Source organism: Eschrichtius robustus, chromosome 3 (genome assembly GCF_028021215.1).
Source record: "Eschrichtius robustus isolate mEscRob2 chromosome 3, mEscRob2.pri, whole genome shotgun sequence".
In the NCBI taxonomy this organism is placed as follows: Eukaryota; Metazoa; Chordata; class Mammalia; order Artiodactyla; family Eschrichtiidae; genus Eschrichtius; species Eschrichtius robustus.
Window position 1 is genome coordinate 140,490,070 of NC_090826.1, and position 22,342 is coordinate 140,512,411.

Genomic DNA, 22,342 nt, shown 5'->3' on the forward strand with positions numbered 1-22,342 from the left:
CATAACTTCAAGAGAAATTATTATCCCCATTTTGTAAGAAACAGAGACTGTTGACTTAGCCAGAATCACGCAGTTAGGCTATGTCAGAGTTGGGACTGGAAACCAGCTCTTCTTCTTCTTCTCAGTGCTATTTTTCTTATTATTCAAGGTAACTCAACACCCTCATAACCATGAAGCAATGTGTTTTCATGACTCATGGTTCATTGACTCACAAAAACCCTTCTGTCTGAGATATTTCATGTACACAAAAGAAAAAATATATATGTAATTTTATATAAGGTTTGTACCATATATGTGTTACAAACATAAATGAAATGAGTGTCTGGGTATTCACAATGAAGCTGGAGAGAGAGCATTATTACTGGTACCAGTGGAGCCCAATGGCCTTTCTCCAACTGCTTCTCCCACCTCCCCTCAAGGATAGCGCTTATTATCCCTTTGCTTTTCATTAGTTTTACTACCTATGTATGTTTCCCTAAACGATAAATCATTGTTTGCTTATATGAATTGGAACGTACTGTATATGTTTTTATTCATCTTGGGTCATTGCTGTGTAGAATTCCACTGTGTAAATGTACTGCAAGTTATTTATCCATTCTCCTGTTGGTGGGTCCTTCTAGTTTTTTGCTAATGCAAGTATGTTGCCATGAAGATTCTGGAAGTGGTTTTCTGGGGTTATAGGTCATATGCATTTTCAACTCTATGAGACAATGCATAGTTATTTTTTAAAGTGATTGTACCAGTTTACAATTTCACCAGCAGTTTATAAGAGGTCCTGTTGTTCGCCATCCTTGTTAACACTTAAACTTTTTGACTTTTGATTTTGTGTCAACTTAATGTGTATAAACAGCATCTTGTGGTTTTAATTTGCGTTTTCTTGATTCCTAATGAGGTTGAGCGTATTTTCAAACGTTCATTGCCGATTTGTATTTTACCCGTTTCCATCTTCTGTCTGTATTTCTTTTGGATTATTTGTCTTTTCCTAGGAGTTCTTTGTATACTCTAGGTAAACATTACTTTTGTTGCTGTTAGTATTTTGTCTTGAAGTAACTCCTCACAGTTTGTAGCACATCATTATTTTGTTCTGTCATGTCCTAACTATGAACAGAAGTTTGAAGTTTTAATTTATTTGTCTTATTTTTATGGTTTATGTTTTTTAAAACTTGTTTTAAAAAAATCCTTCTCTACCTCAAGGTTATAAAGATATTCTTATATGCTATTCTAAAAATTTTATAAAATTTTGCTCTTTACATGTAAGTCTTTAACTGACTTAGATGTGTGTGTGTGTGTATGTGTGTGTGGGTGTGTGTGTGTGTGAGAGAGAGAGAGAGAGAGAGAATGATTTGGGAAACGGACCCATTTTCATTTTAGGGACCCATCACTTATAAGAAAACAGCTTACTCTTTTTGGTGCTTTTCTTTTTATATGAATTCTAACATCCTTATCAGGTTCCAAGATAATATCTGTTAGGGTTTTTATTGGAATGCTTCGCATCCTCTAGTGCGATTTAGGGAGACTGATATTTACAATAAGAAGTCTATCCACGAACATATAGATATCTTCATTTTTTTGTGCCTTCTTTAATGTCTTTCAATATAATTTCATAACTCCAGAAAGATCTTACACATCTTTTGTTAGATTTATTCCTAGATACCTCATGATTTGTGTTGCTATTACAAATGTTACCTTTTTATTATTAATTTTCTAATTGCTCTGGTATCTAGTTTTCATTGATTTCTGGAAATTGATAATTTGTATTCATTAATATTGTTACACTCTCTTAATTCTATTAGATTATACGTAGATTCTTTGGGGTTTTCAGCGCATAGTATTATCATCCAAAGATCACATAGCTTTTTAATTCTTTTTTCCACTTAGTCTACTTTATACCTTCTATCAGATGTGAAGGTAGCATTCTATTTCTTTTCTTTTAGTGGATAAATTTTAATTTTTTCCAGGCATTCTAAATTAATGAAAATTTTTGTAAACTCAATGCCTTAACCCTCCTACCTCATAACATAAAAACTCAATTACTTGTATTACCTGATTTTTGGCTTATAAGCTATTATTGGTCAATATGAAGTTCTAATTTTTTAATTCAACAATTTAGATATAATCTTTACAATTTTAAACAAATATATCTGTTAGATTTATTTGCATGTCTACCACATTTTCTGCTTACCATTCTTTCTTCCATTGTAAACTTTTGTTTTTAGTTTTTCAACATGTTATTTTATTTTTTAAATTTTTATTGGAGTATAATTGATTTACAATGTTGCATTAGTTTCAGGTGTACAGCAAAGTGGATATACATATATCCACTTTTTTTTTTTTTTTAGATTCTTTTCCCATATACACACTACTATATATAAAATAGATAACTAATAAGAACCTGCTGTATAGCACAGGGAACTCTACTCAATACTCTGTTCTCCTTCTTTCTAAAGTACATCCTTCAGAGTTTGCTTTGGCAGAGATCTTTTGGTGCAGGTTCCTTCAGTTTTTATTTATCTGAAAAATATCTTTATTTTGACCTCATTCTTAAAAGTTTGTCAGGATTCATAATTCAAAGGTGACAATTATTTTGTCTCAGCATTCTAAACATATAATCCCTATATCTTGGCTTCCAACATTACTGATGAGACCTAACTGACATCCCTTAATAAATGATAATTTAAAAAAATCTCTTAGGCTTCTTTAAAGACTTTGTCCTTGGTGTTGTATGGTTTTACTCTAATGGTTCTTGTTATGGGTTGCTTTTTATTTATCCTGCTTTTATATGTATTGTGCTTACTATATCTATATATTTGAGTATTTTATCAATTCTGAGAAATTCAGGCATCTTTTCAAATATTTCCTCTTCTTCTTCTATCTCCTCTATTTTTATGGAACTCTGACTTGACCTATTTAAGATCTTTATCCTGTCTAACATTTGTATTAACCTCCCTTTCATCTTTCCTATCTCTTTACAGTTCACTGCCTTTTTCTTTCAATGCTGTCTGCTTTACTGTATAACTTACCTTTGAAATTTAAATCTCAAAGAAAGAGAAATAAATTATCAACATTAGGAACAAAAAGGGGATCATCACTATAGATCCTACAGACATTAGATAATAGGGATATAGTATGAATAAATTTATGCCAGCAAATTCAACAACTTAGAGAAAATGGCAAGTTCCTTGAAAACATAAATTGCCAACACTTATACAAGAAATTGAAAATTTAATTAAACCCATATCTATTAAAGAAATCAAATTCGTAATTTAGAATTTTCCCACAAAGAAAACTCCAGTCCACATGGCTTCATCAGTTAGTTCTACCAAACATAATACCAAACCTTCACAAACTCTTTCGAATATAGAGGAGGATAGACTTCCCAACTCATTTGATGTAGACAGCATAACCCCAGTACTTAAGCCTGACAAACATATAATTAGAAAGGAAAATTGCAGAATAATATTCATCATGAACATAGATACAAAATTCCTTAACAAAATATTATCAGTCAAATATGGCAAACTATAAAGGGTAATGTTGTTTAATCCATGAGTTCAGGGTTGGCTTGGCATTTGAGAATCAATCAGTGTAATATATCACATTAACAATATTAAAGGGAAAAAGCTCATGTGACAACTCAGTAGATGCCTAAAAAGAATATAACAAAATCCAATAATCTTTTATGATTAAAAACTCACAGTAAACTAATGATAGAAGGGAACTTTCTCAGTCTGATCAAAGGGCATCTAAAAACCTACAGCTGATGCCATACTTAATGGTGAAATATGAATCCCTTTTTTCCCCTATGATCCGGAAATGGGCAAGAACTTTCACTTTCACCACTTCTGTTCGACATTGTTCTGTAGATCCGAGCCATTTTAATAAAGGTAGGAAACAGAAATAAAAGACACATAGACCAGAAAGGAAAAAGTAAAACTGTAATTTTTTCACAGACAATATGATTGCATGTTTTGAAAATCTAACAGTAGAATCTACAAACTACTAGGGCTAATAAGCAAATTTAGCAAGATCATAGGACATAGGTCAAATTCAAAATTTTAATTGGGTTAATAATATTTGCAGTGTATTTCAATTTCAACTGAAAATACTTCAGTTTCAACTGAAATGAATTAAGATGAATGAAGAATTTTAAAGTAAAAAAAATCAAACATCTAGGAACAAATCTGACAAAAGATGAGCCCGGGGACAATACTTGCATAATATGTATCGTTTTTATCTTTTTTAACCTTAGAGATTTCTGTTACTTTCCTGTAAGCTTAGGAATGTATTAATTAGCATGCGTGTTGTAATTTATCCAGCATCCGGATATTTTGTGTAAAAGGTATTTCAGAACATTAGTGTATGAGTCTGCCAGAAGTAGAAGTCAGTTTTTTTACTTTTCAGATTACCTGTGAGATACAACAGTTTCCTGAACAACATGAGGTGGAAATACAGTTCTAGCATGATAGTGACTACCTTACTTCACACTTCAGCAAAATTGTTTAGTCAAAACCTATCTAGTTACCCCTTCAGACATAAAGCCTGTACTTACTGCTTCCCCAGGTAGGACGCATGACTGCAAAGCAGTAGGTAAACCTCTGGAAATAATGTCGACATGGTATATGTTTTGAGGTGTGAGCCTTCCTATAAGTGGGGCTCTGGCTATACACGTGTTATGTGTAGACCCATTGTGTGCATGTACCTTTTCATGACTGTAGCCACATGTATTCACAGACAGTGTTTTCAAATAAGGTGTATTTTCTGGTAAGAATGAAGATTTGAAAATAAGTAATATTTTAACTTAAACTTAGAATTCATTGTAATATTTGGATGCAAGATATGTGAAAAAATGATTAGTGTTTATTAGCAGAGCAGGTTTAACTTACAAAAGGATGTGGCTATGATTTATGCTATTGAATATTGGTGCTTTTAATGAGAATTTGTTTCTCTGAACTACCATGAACTACCATTTGGTAATACTTTCTGCACAGGATGAGAATGTGAATTTCATGCCTCCTTATGGCTTCAACCACTCAACCACACAGAGCAGGGTAGGGCAGGGACATCCTCTAGTGGAGTTCAGGGGCTTTTGTGACCTCAGGCTCTATCCTTTTGGTTGAGTCCATCCTCAGGGATGAGAAACAGAAGGGAAAACAGAAAAGAAAAGAATGAAAAAGAAGAAAAACAAAAAGCAGAGGAGGAGGGTGCAAAAAAAGAAAGAAGAGAAAGATACACTGAAAAGATGTGACTAAATGCTACCAATATAATCATAAGGGCATCAAGTGGCACTAGCCTCCTGGCTTCTCATCTGCCTCTCTAGAGCTATTTGTGGTCAAAAGAATATTGGTGCCATCACTGCTTCATTTTATGACTTCAAACAGGTTTTTTAATATCCTTTGGCCTCTTTTTAAAAGTGAGATGATAGCGTGTATTTTGTGTTTTTATGAAAATTAAATGATACAGTGCTTATAAAACATTTAGCAGAGTTTCTGCTATATCATAAACACAAAATAAATGGTGATTAGTATTATGATCTCAATACCACATCTTCTAGCCGCAAAAATCACTTTTTAACATTCCCAGTCTAGTGTGTATTGATACTTTCGTGAAATGCAATTGTAACAAAAATTGATTACCATAATAAGTAAAAATACACAGAGACATAAATATAAGCCTTCAATTTTATTCTTAAATTCAATTGACATAAAATATCTATCAAATTGTTATAGAAGTTACTAAGCACTTTTAATTTCTGAATTTATTTTATCGTGAACTAGTAACAGTGTGCAGATGGGCATTGGTCCATGGACCACACTTTGAGTACCACTGCTCTGTGAGGAGCAGATCTATGATGGCTGTATATATATTAGGATAAACTTTGGTAAGGGAAGGGCTTGGAAGTTCTTAGAAGTCTATGCTAGGGTGAGGGGTTATGATCCAAGCTGGCAGCTCCCACCCCCCCCCCGACTAATGCATTCATTTGCACACATGACCCTGATTGTTCCAAACTCTGGAACATCTCTAAAGGAAATTCTCATCAAAAAGTCCTATGCAGGAGTGGTTTCTTCTGAAGGGAGAAGAGTGATCCAGAAATAACTCTTCTGAAGAGTTATCCAGAAATCTATGAGGTGAGCAGTTAGAATTGAGAAGTAGCCAAATAGTTTACTAACGTTTGGTAACATAGACTTTGTCAAAAGACGTACTTTTCTCCTCTCTGAACTTCACTGGTATTCCTTCCTTTCTGGTGTTGATTTATATTATCCTTGACCCAAATACCTGTTTTGAGTTAACATCCCAAGGTGATAAAATATCAACAGTGAGAGTCATCCACTCACAGTGCTTTATACTTTAAGTGAACTAGCTACTTTGGGGCTTCAGATTCAAATTCAGCTTGTGTATATTTAAGATGTACCATGCTCCACACCATGATGGGTATCTTTGCTCTGAGCCCATTGACACAACAGCTCAGTGAGGTTGTTTTTATCAGTGCCATTTATTAGGAAATCAAGCCTCAGAGAGCTTGAATGACTTTCCCATGGACTATCATTCAAGCTAGGTGTACTGAGTCTAAATACAGTTCTTTTAAACTATAGTGCATGTTTAATTATCTCTCAGAACATCTTGTTTCTTTGGTTGTGTATGTGTTATTACAGAGTCCTCGTTGGAAGGTGCATAGCCTACATAGTCCTAAACAGTAATGTCCACCACATGCCAGCCTTTCAGGAGAACATCTTTGCTTGTACATCACCTGCTTTTGTAGCATTTGTCTCTAAGAGACACTGACATTTTCAATGAGGTAATAATTAATTACATTTTCACAAAGAACCCCGCTTAACTGTAAGACAAGCTAAAGAAGATGGTGATTTATTAAATATCCTCAACTTGAGAAAGATTTCTGAATAAAAGATGATAACCATCAACTTAAGTGAGACTGCAGAAGGATAAAGTCTCAATTGCAGTAGAAAATATTTAAGTAGAATACACTAAAGAATTTCCTGCCATTATTGATGCTTTACAGCTTTGGAGTGGTTTTGAAAGTTCATGTTCTAAGAAAAGGTGCAGATTTTAGTTTTAGATTTGGTTGAGAATTAATTCTTGGAGGTTGAGGAATTGATCACACTACAGGTAGATAGGATATGCAATGGTCTTGACTCATAATGTTAACGTACCTCCAGAGAAAAGAATGTATAATTCTGCATGTTCTGTTACCTTTACTCATTCATTCAACAAGTATCTGTTGATTTCCTTCTAAGTACCAGACACTGTTCTGAGCACTGAGGATATAACGGTGAACATGGCAGAAGAGACCCCCTTTTTCCCCATAAGACATTCTTATGGGAAGACATAAAACCAAATAGTTGAACAAGGTAATCTTTTAGCAACAAATGTTATTAATAAAATCAAACAGGTAGTTGTAATAGAATATGACAGGTAGTGGGATTACTAATTTTGGTTCTGTGATCAGGGAAGGTTCCCTGAAGTCAAGGAGACAGACAAGAGTCAGACTCATGTAGGGTCTCGTAGACAACTGTGGGATGCCAGGGGAGAGTCTTAAGCAGGAGGGTAACATGACTTATTTTAAAAGTCACTCCTTATTTTTCTTCTATGAGGGAAATAGGGGGATTGGGGCAAGGGTAGAAACAAGAAGTGAGTTAGAGAGGTTACTTCAGGCTACCGAAGGTAGGAAGCATCCAGGCAAGAGAGCAGAGTAGCTTGGACTCAGGGGACAGCAGTGGAGTTGGAGAGAGGCAGTTGGATGGCTAGGAACTGGATTGGATTGGGGTTGCAGTGAGAGGAAGGGAAGAATTGAAAGTGACTCCTAGCTTGGCTGATATTCTTTACTGAGGTGGGACAGTCTAGAGGAGGAGGGATTTGGGGGAGAAATCAAAAATTCGATTTTGGCCATGTTAAGTTTGGGATGCCTGTTTGCCATACCAGTTGCCGATCACAAGTAGACAGTTGCATAAACGTGTTTGGAGCTCATTGGTGAGTTGGGGCTGGAGCTGTAGATTTGATAATATAGAGATGAGCTTGATTCTGTGGGCCTGTACAGGATCATCTGGAGGGAGAATGGCTAGAGGAGAAGACCTAGGCCTGGATGCTGAGGCATTCCCATGTGTCAAGGAGAAGGAAGGAGATGGAGAAGAAGCAAAGCAGAGAAGCCTAAGAGAAGAAGTTTCTTTCTCCTGAAAGAATAAGCTGTAGTCACACACCCACACGTGCCCCCCCACCGTGTTGACCCTGCACATCCAGGACCCAGGACTGAGACACGGCACAGGCCCCACTCACTCCACTGGACCCAGTCTTCCCTCTTGTTCCAAAATCCGAACCTACTCTGTGTCCGGTGGTTGCCCCTACTGTGTGGTGCCCTTCGTTCGCTTAGTAAACGTCTGTTGAGCAGCCCATCTGTGCTGGGACCGTGGGTGTAACACTGAATGAGAACAGTTCGACACAGTCCCTGCCCTCAGAGAGTTTATAACATAATAGGGTCACCAACAAGTGGACAATTACAATGAACAGAAATGGTTGAGGTACAGCTGTTTTTAGTATAGACTGTGAGACTCGGGCAAGTGTAGCTGCTGTTCTAAGCCTTGATTTTCCGTCTGAGAAATGGAACTAAGTTTGAGGAGCTTTCTGATATACCCCGAGGATGTGAATGGATGGATGTGTGAATGAAAACTCCTGTCTAGCCCCTCATGGAACATCTAAAAGGGCAGTGAGTGGGGAGGCCTGGTCAGCCTCTCTGTGTGGCGAGCTCACGTTTGGTGGGTTAGCCTACAGCAAGTCTCCAACTTTTCCTTCAGATGTCTGCTCCTCTCCCCACCCTTCACCATTGCTGTTCTGTCAGCTCTGGGCCTTCTCTTTGGTTCTGCTTGTCCATCCCAAAGCAGAAGAAAGGGCTTATTTTAACAGAGAAGAATCCTTTGATGCTGAACCAAGAAGATTTGACCTTCCTGAGAGGCATCTTTAATGTTTAAATGCTCTGGGGAGGTGGAACAAAGGATTCTGGGAAATTCAAAGTGCCCACACAGTGTTCAGTGTATAATGGCTGAACTTGGTAATAAACTCTCAGCCACTCCCTTGAACCCAGCCTCACCCACTCCTCACGCGCCTCAGAACCTTTCGGGGAGGGTACTGATTGCGGCAGCTTCTCAGAGAAATGCAGAAAGTGTCTCTGAAAAGAACACAGCCATTTGTTCTCTGTCAAGATGCCTCTTTCATACTGTAATTAGAGTGCTGTAGGGGGGTGGAAATGGGGGAGAAGGAGGAATATGAAACGCTCTTACTTCCCCTCGCGGCTTATTCTTCCTGCACCGCAGGGCTTTGAACTCACTGAAATATTGTGACTGAAACACACACTGTTATATGCACAGAGAGGGAGAAAGCGACATGTGTGCCCCTGAGTTTCTGCCTCCATGGTGTCTATGTGCTAAAGTGAGAGGGTACAGCCTGGGGGGAAATTCAACAGAGTAGGGAGATCAGAATTCTGCCTTGTAACCCTGTGCTTCTCCAAGAGTCACGTTGAACTGATTTAGCCTGTATCCCAAGTTTTAAAGAAGAATGAACACATTCTTCAACATAAATTCTGGCAATATTTCTATGTTCACATCTGGAAACGAAGATAGGAATAGTATATACCTAAAAGTGTCGTGCAAATGAATGAAATAATAGAAGTAAAGCAGTTAGAACAATGCCTGTGGCATACAACACATTAAATATGTGTTAAAAATGTGTTTCTATTATTACAACAATTTTTAATCTAGGGAGTTTCATTTTTACAAAGAAAGGTAGTGGTCATTGATTATATTAGACACGCAGTAAAGATGGTTATTTTGACATGCTTGTATATTTTGAAAAGTAGACTTTGGGAAGAATTTTTGCATTTTCTTACTATTTCTTTAGATGAAACTGAGGCACAGTATATACGTTAAACTGTTTTTCATTAAAAAAAAAAAAAAAAGAGTCAGTTGATCCTTCAGGACTTTATTTTTCCAATTGGATAAATGGGGGTAAAAGTGTGAGGGTCCCTTAGTTTCCTTCCTGAAAAGTTGTAAGGACAAACTTGTGACAACTCAAAACTTTTCACTGTGTTCTTAGTACCTGCTACTCCATGGTGATCTCTGATGATAGAAGGAAATGATAAAGCTAGTTGGAGTGAAATAGTGCAGCATTCAAGAATGTTTGTGGGGTTTTGTTTTGAATTGTATTTGCAGCAATAGCTAAAACAATTTCTTGATTATATCTTGCTGAAAAATCAGTTAACATCTTTCTAGCACCTGCGGGCAGGGGAGGAGAAAGCAGGGTGTGGAAGGAGTCTAGGATGGCTGTTTCAGTCACAGCAGATGATTTTTGAAGCAGCTGGCTGATCTCGTGTGGATAACAGAGAATTGGTGCTATTGGGCCCAATGATCTTTCATATAAATGTGTCAGGATATCCAGCTGACTTGATACACAGCTGAACTCCTGGTCTGTCCCCCAGAAACTGCTCTTCTCCATCTCAGTTATTTGAACTCCATCCTTCTAGTTGCTCAAGCTAAAAAACCTTGAGGGTCATCTTTGACTCATGTCTCTCTTATATTCCACATTCAATGTGTCAGCAAGTCTTCCTAGCTCTACCTCACAATATACCCAGAATCCCGCTATTTGTCAGTGTCCCCACTCCTCCCACTCTGGCCAAGGCAGTCATGATCTGGAAATAACCTGGGAGGTCTCCTTGCTTCCACCTTTAGCCCTCGTCAGTCTGTTCTTAACAGGGCAATCAGAGACATTCTTTGAAAACGTTAATCAGGTCACATGAGTTCTCTGCTGTAAACCAGCCCCCCACCCCATGGTTTCCAGATCACACCAAGTGAAAGTCAGGTTCTTATCCATGGTCTACCTGGTCTAGCCTCCCACCTCCATGTGTCCTGTTACTCACTCTGACTTCATCTCCTTCATTTTCTATTTATTCCGTCCAGCGCGGCCACACTGGCTCCTTTCAATTCTTCAGAAGCTCCTCCAGGATATTCCTGCTCCACAGCTTTGCCCTGGCTGTTGCCTCTTCTGGAATGCTCTTCCTCAGAAATCTGCATGGCTCACTCTCTCACACTTCTCCTGTCATTTCTCAAGTCTTCTCAGAGAGGCCTTTCCCAGCCACTGTACCCCAAACCCCAGACCCTACCCCCATACCTACTATTCCTCTTCATGCTTTGTTTTTCCCTCAGCACTTATCAGTATATAACATACTTTATATTTGTACTTATCTTTGTTATTATTGTCTGTCTCCTCTACTGGAATGTAAGCTCCATGAGGCCAAGGATTATTACTTTTACGTTTGCTGCTGTATCCCCATATGCTAAAGCAATGCCAACCATGTAGTAGGCACTCAATAAATTATATTTTGGAAGCAGAATAAGTAGATAGATAGATAGATAGATAGATAGATAGATAGATAGATAGATAGATAGATAGATAGATAAGGACCTTGATAGTAGTTTGTGTGTATTATGATACATTCTTAGGAATGTCAGCAATACTTAAAATAGGCACTTGGAATACCTATTCTATGCTGGATACTATACTTTGCACTTTCCATCTATTATTTAATTTAATCCTCACAATGCTTTGAGAGAGGTACAGTGTTTATTCCTACTTTACAAACGAGGAAACTGAGACTCAGAGAGGTTAAGAACTTGCCCCAGGTCCCTGACGGAGCCGTGATTTAAACCCAGTTCAGTCACATTTCAGAACTTTTAATCATTATGCTGTAACAGTCTGGATTATACCAACTTCAAGGTTAAAAAGCAAAACAGGAAACATAGCTCCTTCATTATGTCCTTTATGTTAGTTGCCAGGCCTTCCCCTGCATCTGCTCAAACAAATAAATAAACGAGATCTCAATGTCAAGAAGAACAAGGAAAAAAAAAAAAAAAAAGACCGAGCAAATTTCCCAAGATCCTAAAAGAATCTGCCTCTTTGAGTTTTCATGACTGAAATATCATGAAGATGTGGAATGGCACTGGCTTTGGAACTTGGAGATCGAAGTGATGGGTCAGGTCAGCCTCCGAGCACCCTGTTAACCTTGGGCCAGCAAGCCCTCTGACCTCTCTGTGCCTTAGTTTCCTTGCATGTAAAAGGCGACACTTGGGGAAGTGGTCTGTGAGGTCCTTCCCACCTGATATTCTGGCCTGTGAGACTCGTGGCCTTTCTTTCATTGCTGTGGGTATAGCGTGGAGGAGTGAGGGTGGGCTGTAGTACTCTGTGTAAGGCCATTTATTTACCTTCACTGCTTTAGGGAAGGACTTCTGCTCATTGGAGCCCCTGATCTCTAAGGAGAAGTGACACAGTATGATGCAGTGCCTGAGTTAATGCATCCCTCACCCTCCTCTATCCCCATCCATTCTGCTTATTAGAGTCAACACTGGATGGCATTTAGAGGACCGGGTGCTGTTTTGGCCTTTATTTTTTGACAACCTAGGTCTCTTTAAATCCTTTCTGGAACAAATCAAGGGATAAGGTGTAAATAACTGTAATACAGCTGAACTGTGTGACCTTCAGTAAGGTATTTACCTTCTCTGAGCTGTGTTTGCTCCTCTGAAAAATGGGAGAAAATGTTCCCCAGGCTCCTAAGTACACTGAAAGACTGTTTTACAACCCCCTTCCACCCCACCACACCCATGCCATTCTCCAATGAAATCGAAATGAAAACACTGCCAACACACAATTGCCTATCTGACCTCCCCCAAGAACAGTTAGGGTCAAAGGGTTTTTTTTTTTTTTTTGATGTCTAACCCAAATTCCTCTTTCCTAAAGCAAACGTGTTACAGGAAGACTGGCAAGGTTCCACTGGGGCAGTGAAACACTTTGGAAATAGGGGCTTTGAAGATTAATAGAAATATGACCACGTGGCCATTTGTGAGCTTGGCAGTCTGTCCACATATGCTTCTGCGTGCCAGTGTGAGCATGTGGGCATTTGTGCCAGTGTGTGTGTGATGAAGCGTACAAGTGCGTACAAGAGTGTGGGTAAACAGATCTTTGAGTCACAGGGGCCAGCCCCTCCTGGCGGGCTTTGTCTTCCTTTTGGTTGCCATGACAACAGCGAGGGCCTCTGCATCCGTAAACAAAGCTCCCTATGTGGACTGAACCAGGAAGAGGGGTCTGGAGCTAGAAGCCAAAACTGGGAGCCATCTAATCCTCCGACAGCGTGTTTCTTGTCACAGCAGACCTACCGGAACATCTTCGCCACTAGGTAAATATAGAGATACCTGTTCAGGTGCCCTGTGATCCTGAGGTAACATAACATGGGCAGGAATTTCCAATTGGAGCAAGGCTTCAGTGAACCTCACTCCTAATCCCCAACAGTTAGTCATCTCATAATAAATTCTAGCAACGTGAGTGGTCAAAGCCCCTCCCATCACCCTCTGGACCAAAACCAATCAATCACCTTAATTTATCAATATACAGATGAGCCGCTTTGTGAATTATCTATGGCTCCTTTATAGGTTCAGAAGTTCATAAAATATAAATTAATTTTAATATTAACCTAAATGTGACTTGAAAGACAACTCTGCCTCCTCCCCACCACCCGCCCCCCAGTCAAACATGATAAACACACATGGATGTTGTACCTTGTCTGAGATTATCTACATCATTCTTCCACTTTATCTAATTGTGAATAATATGGAACTGGCTATGTATGAATAGTTGATTTGTACAAGTTATGCCTCTCATGTAAACTGCTAAAAAACAAAAGCAGTCACAAATGTAAATTCACTAACTCAGACGTAAGAAGAAAATTGTACGTAACCGTGCAGTATGGGGAGGTCAGCCTCCTTCTTCGTTCCGGTAACTGAGGTTTAAAAACCCAAACCTTGCATACACATGAGACAACCAGAATAGAGGCTCAGCTGTGCTCATCTCCACGTCATCATCCTTCCATCTATGTGACAGCTGTGTTTTGAGGGGAACTGCCAGTTCTCCTGCCAGGAAAAAAAAAAGATAGCCAAAAATTATGGATAACAGAATTGGGTAAGAAATATTTGAATGAAATGCAATGGATTTTCCCCCCAGTTTTATTGAGATATAATTGACAGATAACATTGTATTAGTTTAAGTTGTATGAGTTCAATATTTGTATGTATTGTGAAATGATCACCACAGTAGGTTAACATTTGTCACCTCACATAGTTACATTTTTTTTCTTGTGATGAGAACTTTGAAGATCTTCTCTCTCAGCAACTTCAAAATACACAGCACAATATTGTTAACTACTGTCACTATGCTATGCGTTACATCTCCAGAACTTACTTATAACTGGAAGTATGTACCTATTGACCACCTTCACCCATTTCCCCCACCCCCTAACCCCACCCCTGGCAACCATCAAAATGTTGTTTCTATGAGTTCAGTTTTTCTAAAATTCCACAAATAAGTGAGATCATACAGTACTTGGCTTTCTCTGTCTGACATATTTTACTTAGCATAATGCCTTCAAGGTTAATCCATATTGTCCCAAATGACAGGATTTCCATCTTTATTATGGCCAAATAATATTCCAGTGTGTGTGTGTGTGTGTGTGTGTGTGTGTGTATGCGTATATATATATATACACACATATACACACACCCCACATTTTTTTATCCGTTCATCTCTTGATGGGTACTTAGGTTGTTTCCATGTCTTGGCTATTGTAAATAATGCTGCAGTGAACCTGGGGGTATATAATGTCTTTGAGAGAGTAATTTCAATTCCTTTGAATATATACCCAGAAGCGGGATTGCTAGACCATATCATAATTCTATTTTTAATTTTTTGAGGAACCTTCATACTGTTTTCCATAGTGGCTGCACCAATTTATATTCCCACCAACAGTGCAAAAGGGTTCCCTTTTCTCCACATTCTGACAGTTATCTCTTGTCTTTTTGACAGCTTTTCTAATACATGTGAAGTGATATCTCACTGTGGTTTTGATTTGCATTTCCCTGATGATTAGTGATGTTGAGCACCTTTTCATGTACCTGTTGGTCATTTGTATGTCTTCTGGAAAAACGTCTGTTTAGTTCCTCTGCCCATTTTATAATGGTATTTTTTTTTTTGCTGTTGAGTTGTGTGAGTTCTTTATATATTTTGGATATTAACCCCTTATCAGATATATGATTTGCAAATATTTTCTTCCTTTCCATAGGCTGCCTTTTCATTCCATAGGTTGCCATTTCACTGAATTTTTATCATTTTACAATCTCTTACAAGAATCCACTCAGGACTTCCTGTCTAAAACAGATTTATTCCTCCTCTGGTTATGAGCAGGGGGGTTTCGTGTCTTTCTAATGGCAACATTGGCTGAAGAGGAAACTGAGACAGAGAGGTTTACTGCCCAGTTTATTAGCAGCAAAGGTTACCTGGGTACCTAGCTCTGCGAATTGACTTGATGGTATTTATGCCACATCACATGGGGATTTATTTTTGTTTTCCTGAGTGCCTAGATGCATCCCAGCTTGAGTTCTGTTACATCTAGGGGTGTGGAAACACTAGATGGAGCAAATGAAAAGGAGCTGACTACCCGTCCTCTTACCTTGAGCCACAGGCTAATGCCAAGTGCTCTTAGGGGACATGAGCACTCTTCTAATGTAAGCCAGATTTTTCTCCTTTTGAACTTCCTGTTGCTTGATCCAAGGAGACTGGATAAATTGAGATATCCATGGGGCCACTCCTTGAGGCACCTTTCATTAAGGAGTTTGGCAGTGGTCATCTAGATGGCTAAGTAAGGGAACGGCCATATGTGTTTTTGGGTTTTTTTTGTTGTTTTTTTTTATGAGTTTCTCTTTTTTCTTTTTAAACTTTTGGGTTTATTTATTTATTTATTTATTTATTTATGGCTGTGTTGGGTCTTCATTTCTGTGCGAGGGCTTTCTCTAGTTGCGGCAAGTGGGGGCCACTCTTCATCGTGGTGCGCGGGCCTCTCACTATCGCGGCCTCTCTTGTTGTGGAGCACAGGCTCCAGACGCGCAGGCTCAGTAGTTGTGGCTCACGGGCCCAGTTGCTCCGCGGCATGTGGGATCTTCCCAGACCAGGGCTTGAACCCGTGTCCCCTGCATTGGCAGGCAGATTCTCAACCACTGCGCCACCAGGGAAGCCCCCGGCCATATGTTTTATCTTTGCAAAAGCATCATCATCTAAATAACCCCAGGATAATCCTCTGTGAAGAGGAGAGAGTACTCAGGTTCTCAGGGAAGAGAGGGACCAGTGGGAGGAACACATTTCCCTTTCTTCCATCTGGCTGCATATATACTCACGAGACTGGCAGACATGTTGAATCTAAGGTTAGAATAACCACTTATTTTGGGCAGGTAATAGAGCTGAATCCTGTTTGTCCCTGTGTTCTCCAGAATGCAATATGTGTATAAATAAATGGTGACTGTGATATAGACACAAAATCAAGCAACACATCACTAGCTTGACTAATGCTACAAATTTGATACTAGGTCCTTATTAACCCAACACAGAGCAATGGATTTTTATGCTGCTCTCTCAATTAAAAAGATAGTCCTTTTAGAAAAAAACACAAAACTCTGTTTTTACGTCCTTACTTTCCTCAACCTTTGGCTGAAAAATAAATCCCTCTTGTGGATTTTAAATGTTGACTGCTACATAACGTGGAAGACAGTTCAGGCCTCATAGAAACAGCACTTAATCTGGAATCAAAAGGCATTCATTTGAATTCTGGCTCTGCCTCCTGATAATTTGGTCATTTGGGGGAAGTAACCTTTCTGAATCTCCCAGGGTTTTTGCAAATCTAAATGAAATAATTTACATGAAAGTGATTTAGAAAATAAAAATTTTGCAAATGTGGCTTAAAAAGCTTAATATTTTATTTGTAATCTATGGAATCTACTATAATACTAGGCTGTGGATTAAACTTCATTGGTCCTTGATAGAATGTGATATGATTCAGCCTCTACTTGGCCTCATGGAACCTTCAGATTTAGTCAGAGAGAAGCCATGGGCACAAACACTGATGGCAAGGGAGGGGGTTAAGAAGTGTCATGAAAGACACTGGTGCCAGACTTTCTGCCCTAGGCTCCCAATTGAAAAACAAAACAAAGCAAAACAAAACACAGAAGGCCACGTGCTATAGACAGTATGCTATGATCCAATTTTTGTAAATATAAATAAATAAATAAGAGCAAAGATAAAAAAAAAAAACAAAAAAACGAAAAACACAGAAGGCCAAATGATAAACATAGTACAGAAGAACCCCAAACACAGCCCTTCTTCCCCCCACTGACATGCGGGAGCTGCTTAGGAAGTAGCCCCGTTGGTGCATACTCTTCTCTTTATTTCTTTTAGCCAAGAGGCTTCTTAAAAAGACCAAGCCAGATTTGTTGGGCTCTGGGCCTGTAAGATGCCAGGTGGGAGGGTGGGAGGAAATGGGGGCCTGCAGTGGCAGAGGAGAGCAGGGAAGCCAGCTGGTGAGACTGGAGCCAGGAAACTTCCAAATATACAGGGAGGTTAGGCTGCAGTGTCTTGGGCTATCCCACTGGAAATCGAGCCACGCGGTCATCCTGGGGGTCAGATAGAGGTGCCACACTGCATACTTCATAGCCGAATGCTACAGAGATTTTAGTGGAGCCAAACAAAGAAAAATAGTGGTGGCAGTGTCCAGGAGTTACCTGGCAACTGCTAAATTCCCGCTAGTTCACCTGGCTCCATTTGTGTCAGTGCAGAGATGCTGTGCCCCTTCATTTAAGCCTTTGGGAATCGGGTCAGAGCTATCAGTGTGCTCCTCAAGTCAGCCTGGGTATCTTTAATAAAAAAATCTATTGAATAAGTACTATACGCCAGACCTAGTCTAGTCCTGGAAGATGCAAAGTTGAGTAAGACAAAATGTTTTCAAAAAGGTCACTTAGAGGGAGAGAGACAGTCACATGTACAACTCATCATAACAGAGGTCTGGCTGTAACATGAGCTGTGAAGAGATAGAGGGAAGGTAGAAAGGAGGCCAGAAGACTGGGGGCAAGGGAGATGGGGAGGGGAAAGCTAAACATTAGAGGTGACATTTCAACCTGGCCTTGAAGAAGGATTTTAACAGACTCAGGCAGGTAAGAAGGGATTCTGGGCAGTGTGAATTAAACCTTGAGATCCCTCACTGCTTTTTCAGGAACTGTGGGAAGTGCGCTGTGTTTCGAGCATGGCCGTGGTGGGCTACAAGTAGGCAAGAGATAGATCGGATTGATGGGAGGTGAGGTTTGAATGAAAGGTTCAGATCCAGCTGTGAAGGCCTTTGAAGAGTCTGTTAGGTGTTTAGCAGCTGGTGGAGGAGACTGTGGAGGAGGGGAGGATAGAGTAGGGAGAAGAAGGAATTTAGAAGATCTGAGGGTCGTGGTTCCTCTTAGCGGCCGGCCACTTAACTCCCCTTAGATTCAGTTTTTGGGTTGTTTTTTTTTTTTTTAATTTTTGAATTTTATTTTATTTATTTTTTATGCAGCAGGTTCTTATTAGTTATCTATTTTATACATATTAGTGTGTATATGTCAATCCCAACCTCCCAATTCATCCCACCACCGAGATTCAGTTTTCTGAGCTGGAAAATGGAGATGTTGGTAATAATGCAGATGCTCAAAGATTATTGTGTTCCCCTGCTCATAGCTTGCTTAAATTCTCCTTGTTCAATGTCTTGCTCAAAACGTTGCCTCCTGCAAAACCCTCTTGGATTTCCCTAGAGCGTAGTTGGAAAATGAAGGCACATGTATATGAAAAGATAAAGAAAGCAGCATATAAATATGCCACTGGGCCGGCCGATATGTGGGGAGCCTGGGCTCTTAGAGCAGACAGGCCTGGGTTCCAAACCTGGCTCCATCTCTTACCTGAACCTGAGCAAGTTGTTTAACTTTAAATCGAGGCTGAAAGTACATGTTCTACCTTCTTCTCATTTTGGTTGTAAAGATTAAATGCACAAAATGGATGAAGGTGCTTGGAAATTAGCAAGTGCTCCACAAATGTCACTCACTGTGGTTATTATTTTCAGTTTAGAAGTGGTAAAATCCAGGGCACGTTTTAGAAAGATAACTGGAATAACTGTGAAATAGATGAAATGAAGGGAAGAGAGACAGGTGGTTGAGAGACCAAGTAGGTGCTATTGCAGTTGTCCAGGCAGGAAAGGGTGAGGTTCTGGACCAAGAGGCAGTAAGGATGAAGGGGGAGGGTGGATCCAAATGCCATTCTGAAGATAGAACCAACAGACCAATGGCATTGATCAGACCAGAAGGATAGAAAGAAGACAAAGAACCAAAGGTAAGAACTTTGGTAGATGGTGACGCCATGAACCAAGCTAGCTCTTTGTTACTTTCTAATTGCTGAAATCCAGAAGGGCAGGCGAAAAAAGGAGGTTTTCCCAGGGCTTAAGTTCTGTCACCCTGACTCTCGCTGGCCCTGCTCAACTCTTCCTTACCCCACAGCAGCCTTAGGAGAACCCAATGAGCTTGAAACCAAGCCCAGGAGAATTTCTCCTGCCCGTGTGCCTTGTCCCCATGCCCTTAGCCTGATTGTGACCATTGTAAGGTGTCTGTGCCTGAGGAATCCAGCTCTGTCTTGGAAGGAGGGGCCGTACGAGACCCAAACCTGTATCCCTCTGCCTCACGGTAGACTGGCACCTGTCCTTTCCCTGCACCGGGGCTGGGGCACGGCCCTCAGCCCCTGGCTCATTTTCTCCTCCCTGGACGTGAGGGAGTAGGTGGCAGGACCCGCAGTGGGTACTAGACTCTCTTATCTTCAGGCTGCTGCTCTTTATTGCCGGGGAACACCTTGAATAAGTGGAACAGCTTCCAGGGCAGTAGGAGAGTGCGTGAGCCGCGGCTGGGAGGCACTACGCTAGCAAGGGGTGTCCTGGCTGGAAGGGTGTTTGGTGATGAGACGGGCATTGGTGCAGAGGTGGTATCTGGAGGGGCCTGTTAGCAAATGAATATTTCTTGATCCCCACTTGCTCACTCGTTGAAGCTGATCATCTTCCTCTCTGCCAGGGAACCCTCATTCCTCTTCCGTCTTCTTTTTCCCATGGAGCTTTCATTTTTGTTTTGTTGTTTTTTAATCCTCTTGTGCCAGAGTGGCTCTGGTCCCCTGTGCCTGTTAGTGGGCTCTGTCTTATCTCTGACCCTCCTGCTGGCTTTTTCCGTCTGTCTCATTTTCCCCTCCACACCACCCCATCTTCCTACTATCTTTCTGCTGGAGCCACGTGCCCTTCCTGTGTCCTTACCTTTCTTGTTTAATCTCGACCAGCCATCTTCAAACAGCATTTCAGCCTCTCTAGGCCTCAGTGTCGTGGTCTTCCGTGGCAGCCCGTACCGAGCGCCACAGGGTACAGACCACCAGAGGAAGCACAGCATAATGGGTAGAGTTCAGGTCCCAGCAAGTTAATTCCCTCCCCTAAACCTTGATTTCCCCATCTATTAAATAGGAATTTTAATAGTGCTTACTTCATAGGGTGATTGTGAGGATTAAATGAGTTAATGGGTATGAAAAACTTCATATGGGCTGGCACTTAATCATCAGTCAATGTACATTAGTCACTGTTGTTATTAAGAGCAGAAAGGGTAGCTGGGCCCCTCAGAGGGTGAAGGGCTTCCGTTGTAGCCGGAGAGACATAACATAGCATTCTGGAACCTAGCTGGTCACATTACTAAGTCAATAACTTTCAAAATAGAGCAAGCAGAGAGCATTAGTGCTGACTGGAATGAAACTGATCTGCGAAGGCTTCCTGCAGGAGGCTGAAAGAAGTGCATTTCTGTGCAACATTTTAAGGAGATCCCCGTTGCAGCCTGGGACAAAGGAAATGGGGTATACGCAGTGCCTGTTCAAACACTCTCTCTCTCCTGCTTGTTTCACCCTTTCTTTTAGTCATGGCGCTGCCCAAACCTAGTGAATCTTATCTGCCTTGTCCACAGGGAATTTGCCAAAGAGAGAGAGAGAGTGGAGAACCGGAGAGCTTTCATGAAACTGCGGCGCCAGCAGCAGATCGAGCGTGAGCTGAATGGGTACCGCGCCTGGATAGACAAAGCAGGTAAGGCCTGGGGGCCGGAGGAGGTTGGTGATGGGCTGCCCAGACATCAGGGACCTGCCCCAGTTCCCACTCCCAATACTTCCATTCAAAGGGGCAGCCTAGACCAGAGCAGAGAGAAGCTCGAGATGACTTGTTGGCTTTTTGGATTCCCCGCTGGTCCCTTTTTCTCCATCTGGAGTCTGTCCCTGTCTTCAGCCAAACGCCTTTCACGAGGCAGGCATTTTAGCAAGGTGAACTGAGTAAAAGGTAACATAACCCAATGCTAGAGCTGAGTTTGGGCTGATGACATTCTATACTACTACTGTTACTACTAATAATAACAGTCTGTTCATTCCACAAATATTTATCGAGAGCTTACTTTGTGCCAAGTCCTGTTCTAGGCACTTAGGATACAGCAATGAGCCAGAGCTCTACTCTTTTTTTTTTTTTTTTTTGACCATGCCACGCGGCTTTCAGGATCTTAGTTCCCCAACCGGGGATTGAACCCGGGCCCCCCACCACCGGCAGTGAAAACACTGAGTCCTAACCACTGGACTGCCAGAGAATTCCCCCAGAGCTCTACTCTTGTGGAGCTCATTACCCTGTAGCTGGGGAAGGCAACGATGAACAAAATAATAACTTTTGATAAGGTGATAAGTACAGTGAAAACAGATCAAGGTAGGGTTAGTGGTTTAGGGTAGGTTGCAGTCTTAAATAGAGGGTCAGGGTAGACCCATGTGAGGAGAGATTCGAAAGAGATGAGGGCGTGAGCCACGGGGAGCTCTGAGGGAAGAATACCCCAGTGCCCAGGCTCTAATGTGGGAGGGGCCAGGAGCCCTCCAGGAATAGCAGGAGGTGTGAGCAGGGGAAGGTGTCAGGAGTAAGGATGAGGGCAGCTGTGGTGGGAGCCGAGGCAGTAGATTGTGTATGACCTTTACGGGCCATTGTAAAGTTTGGGGCTTTCCGATGAGTAAGGCAAGAACCACAGGAGGGTCTTGAGCAGAGAAGGGACATGCTCTGTTTGAGATTTTGAAGGAGACTTGGTTGCTGCACTGAGAACAGACAGTAGGAAGACAAGGCCAGAAGCAGGGAGACTGATTTTGAGGCTACTGCAGTGAGGCAGCTAATAATGATGGTGAGAACTGGCTTTCCCTGCTCCCTGCACTGTCGCCGGCTCCTCACTCTGGTGGCTCAGCCTCGGGAAAAATTCTTGCCCAGCCCTGAGGATAGGTCCAGATTTATCCCGATTTCATTAACCCACAGAGCCCCCAGAGGCAAGTTTGACTGTGGCTCTGCTGCTTATGAGGGGCATCGATCACCCCCCATCTGTCAGTA

The 22,342-nt window shown here is 40.9% G+C and overlaps 1 protein-coding gene across 3 annotated transcripts in view; it reads left to right on the plus strand.

Moving 5' to 3' along the window:
• Positions 1-22,342, plus strand: part of CACNA1E (calcium voltage-gated channel subunit alpha1 E) — a 303,256-nt gene that overhangs the window by 195,143 nt on the left and 85,771 nt on the right. For all 3 annotated transcript variants that reach the window (XM_068538402.1, XM_068538403.1, XM_068538404.1), the window contains exon 8: positions 20,913-21,028. In XM_068538402.1, coding sequence (XP_068394503.1) covers positions 20,913-21,028 — 116 coding nt within the window. The remainder of the gene's footprint in view (positions 1-20,912; positions 21,029-22,342) is intronic.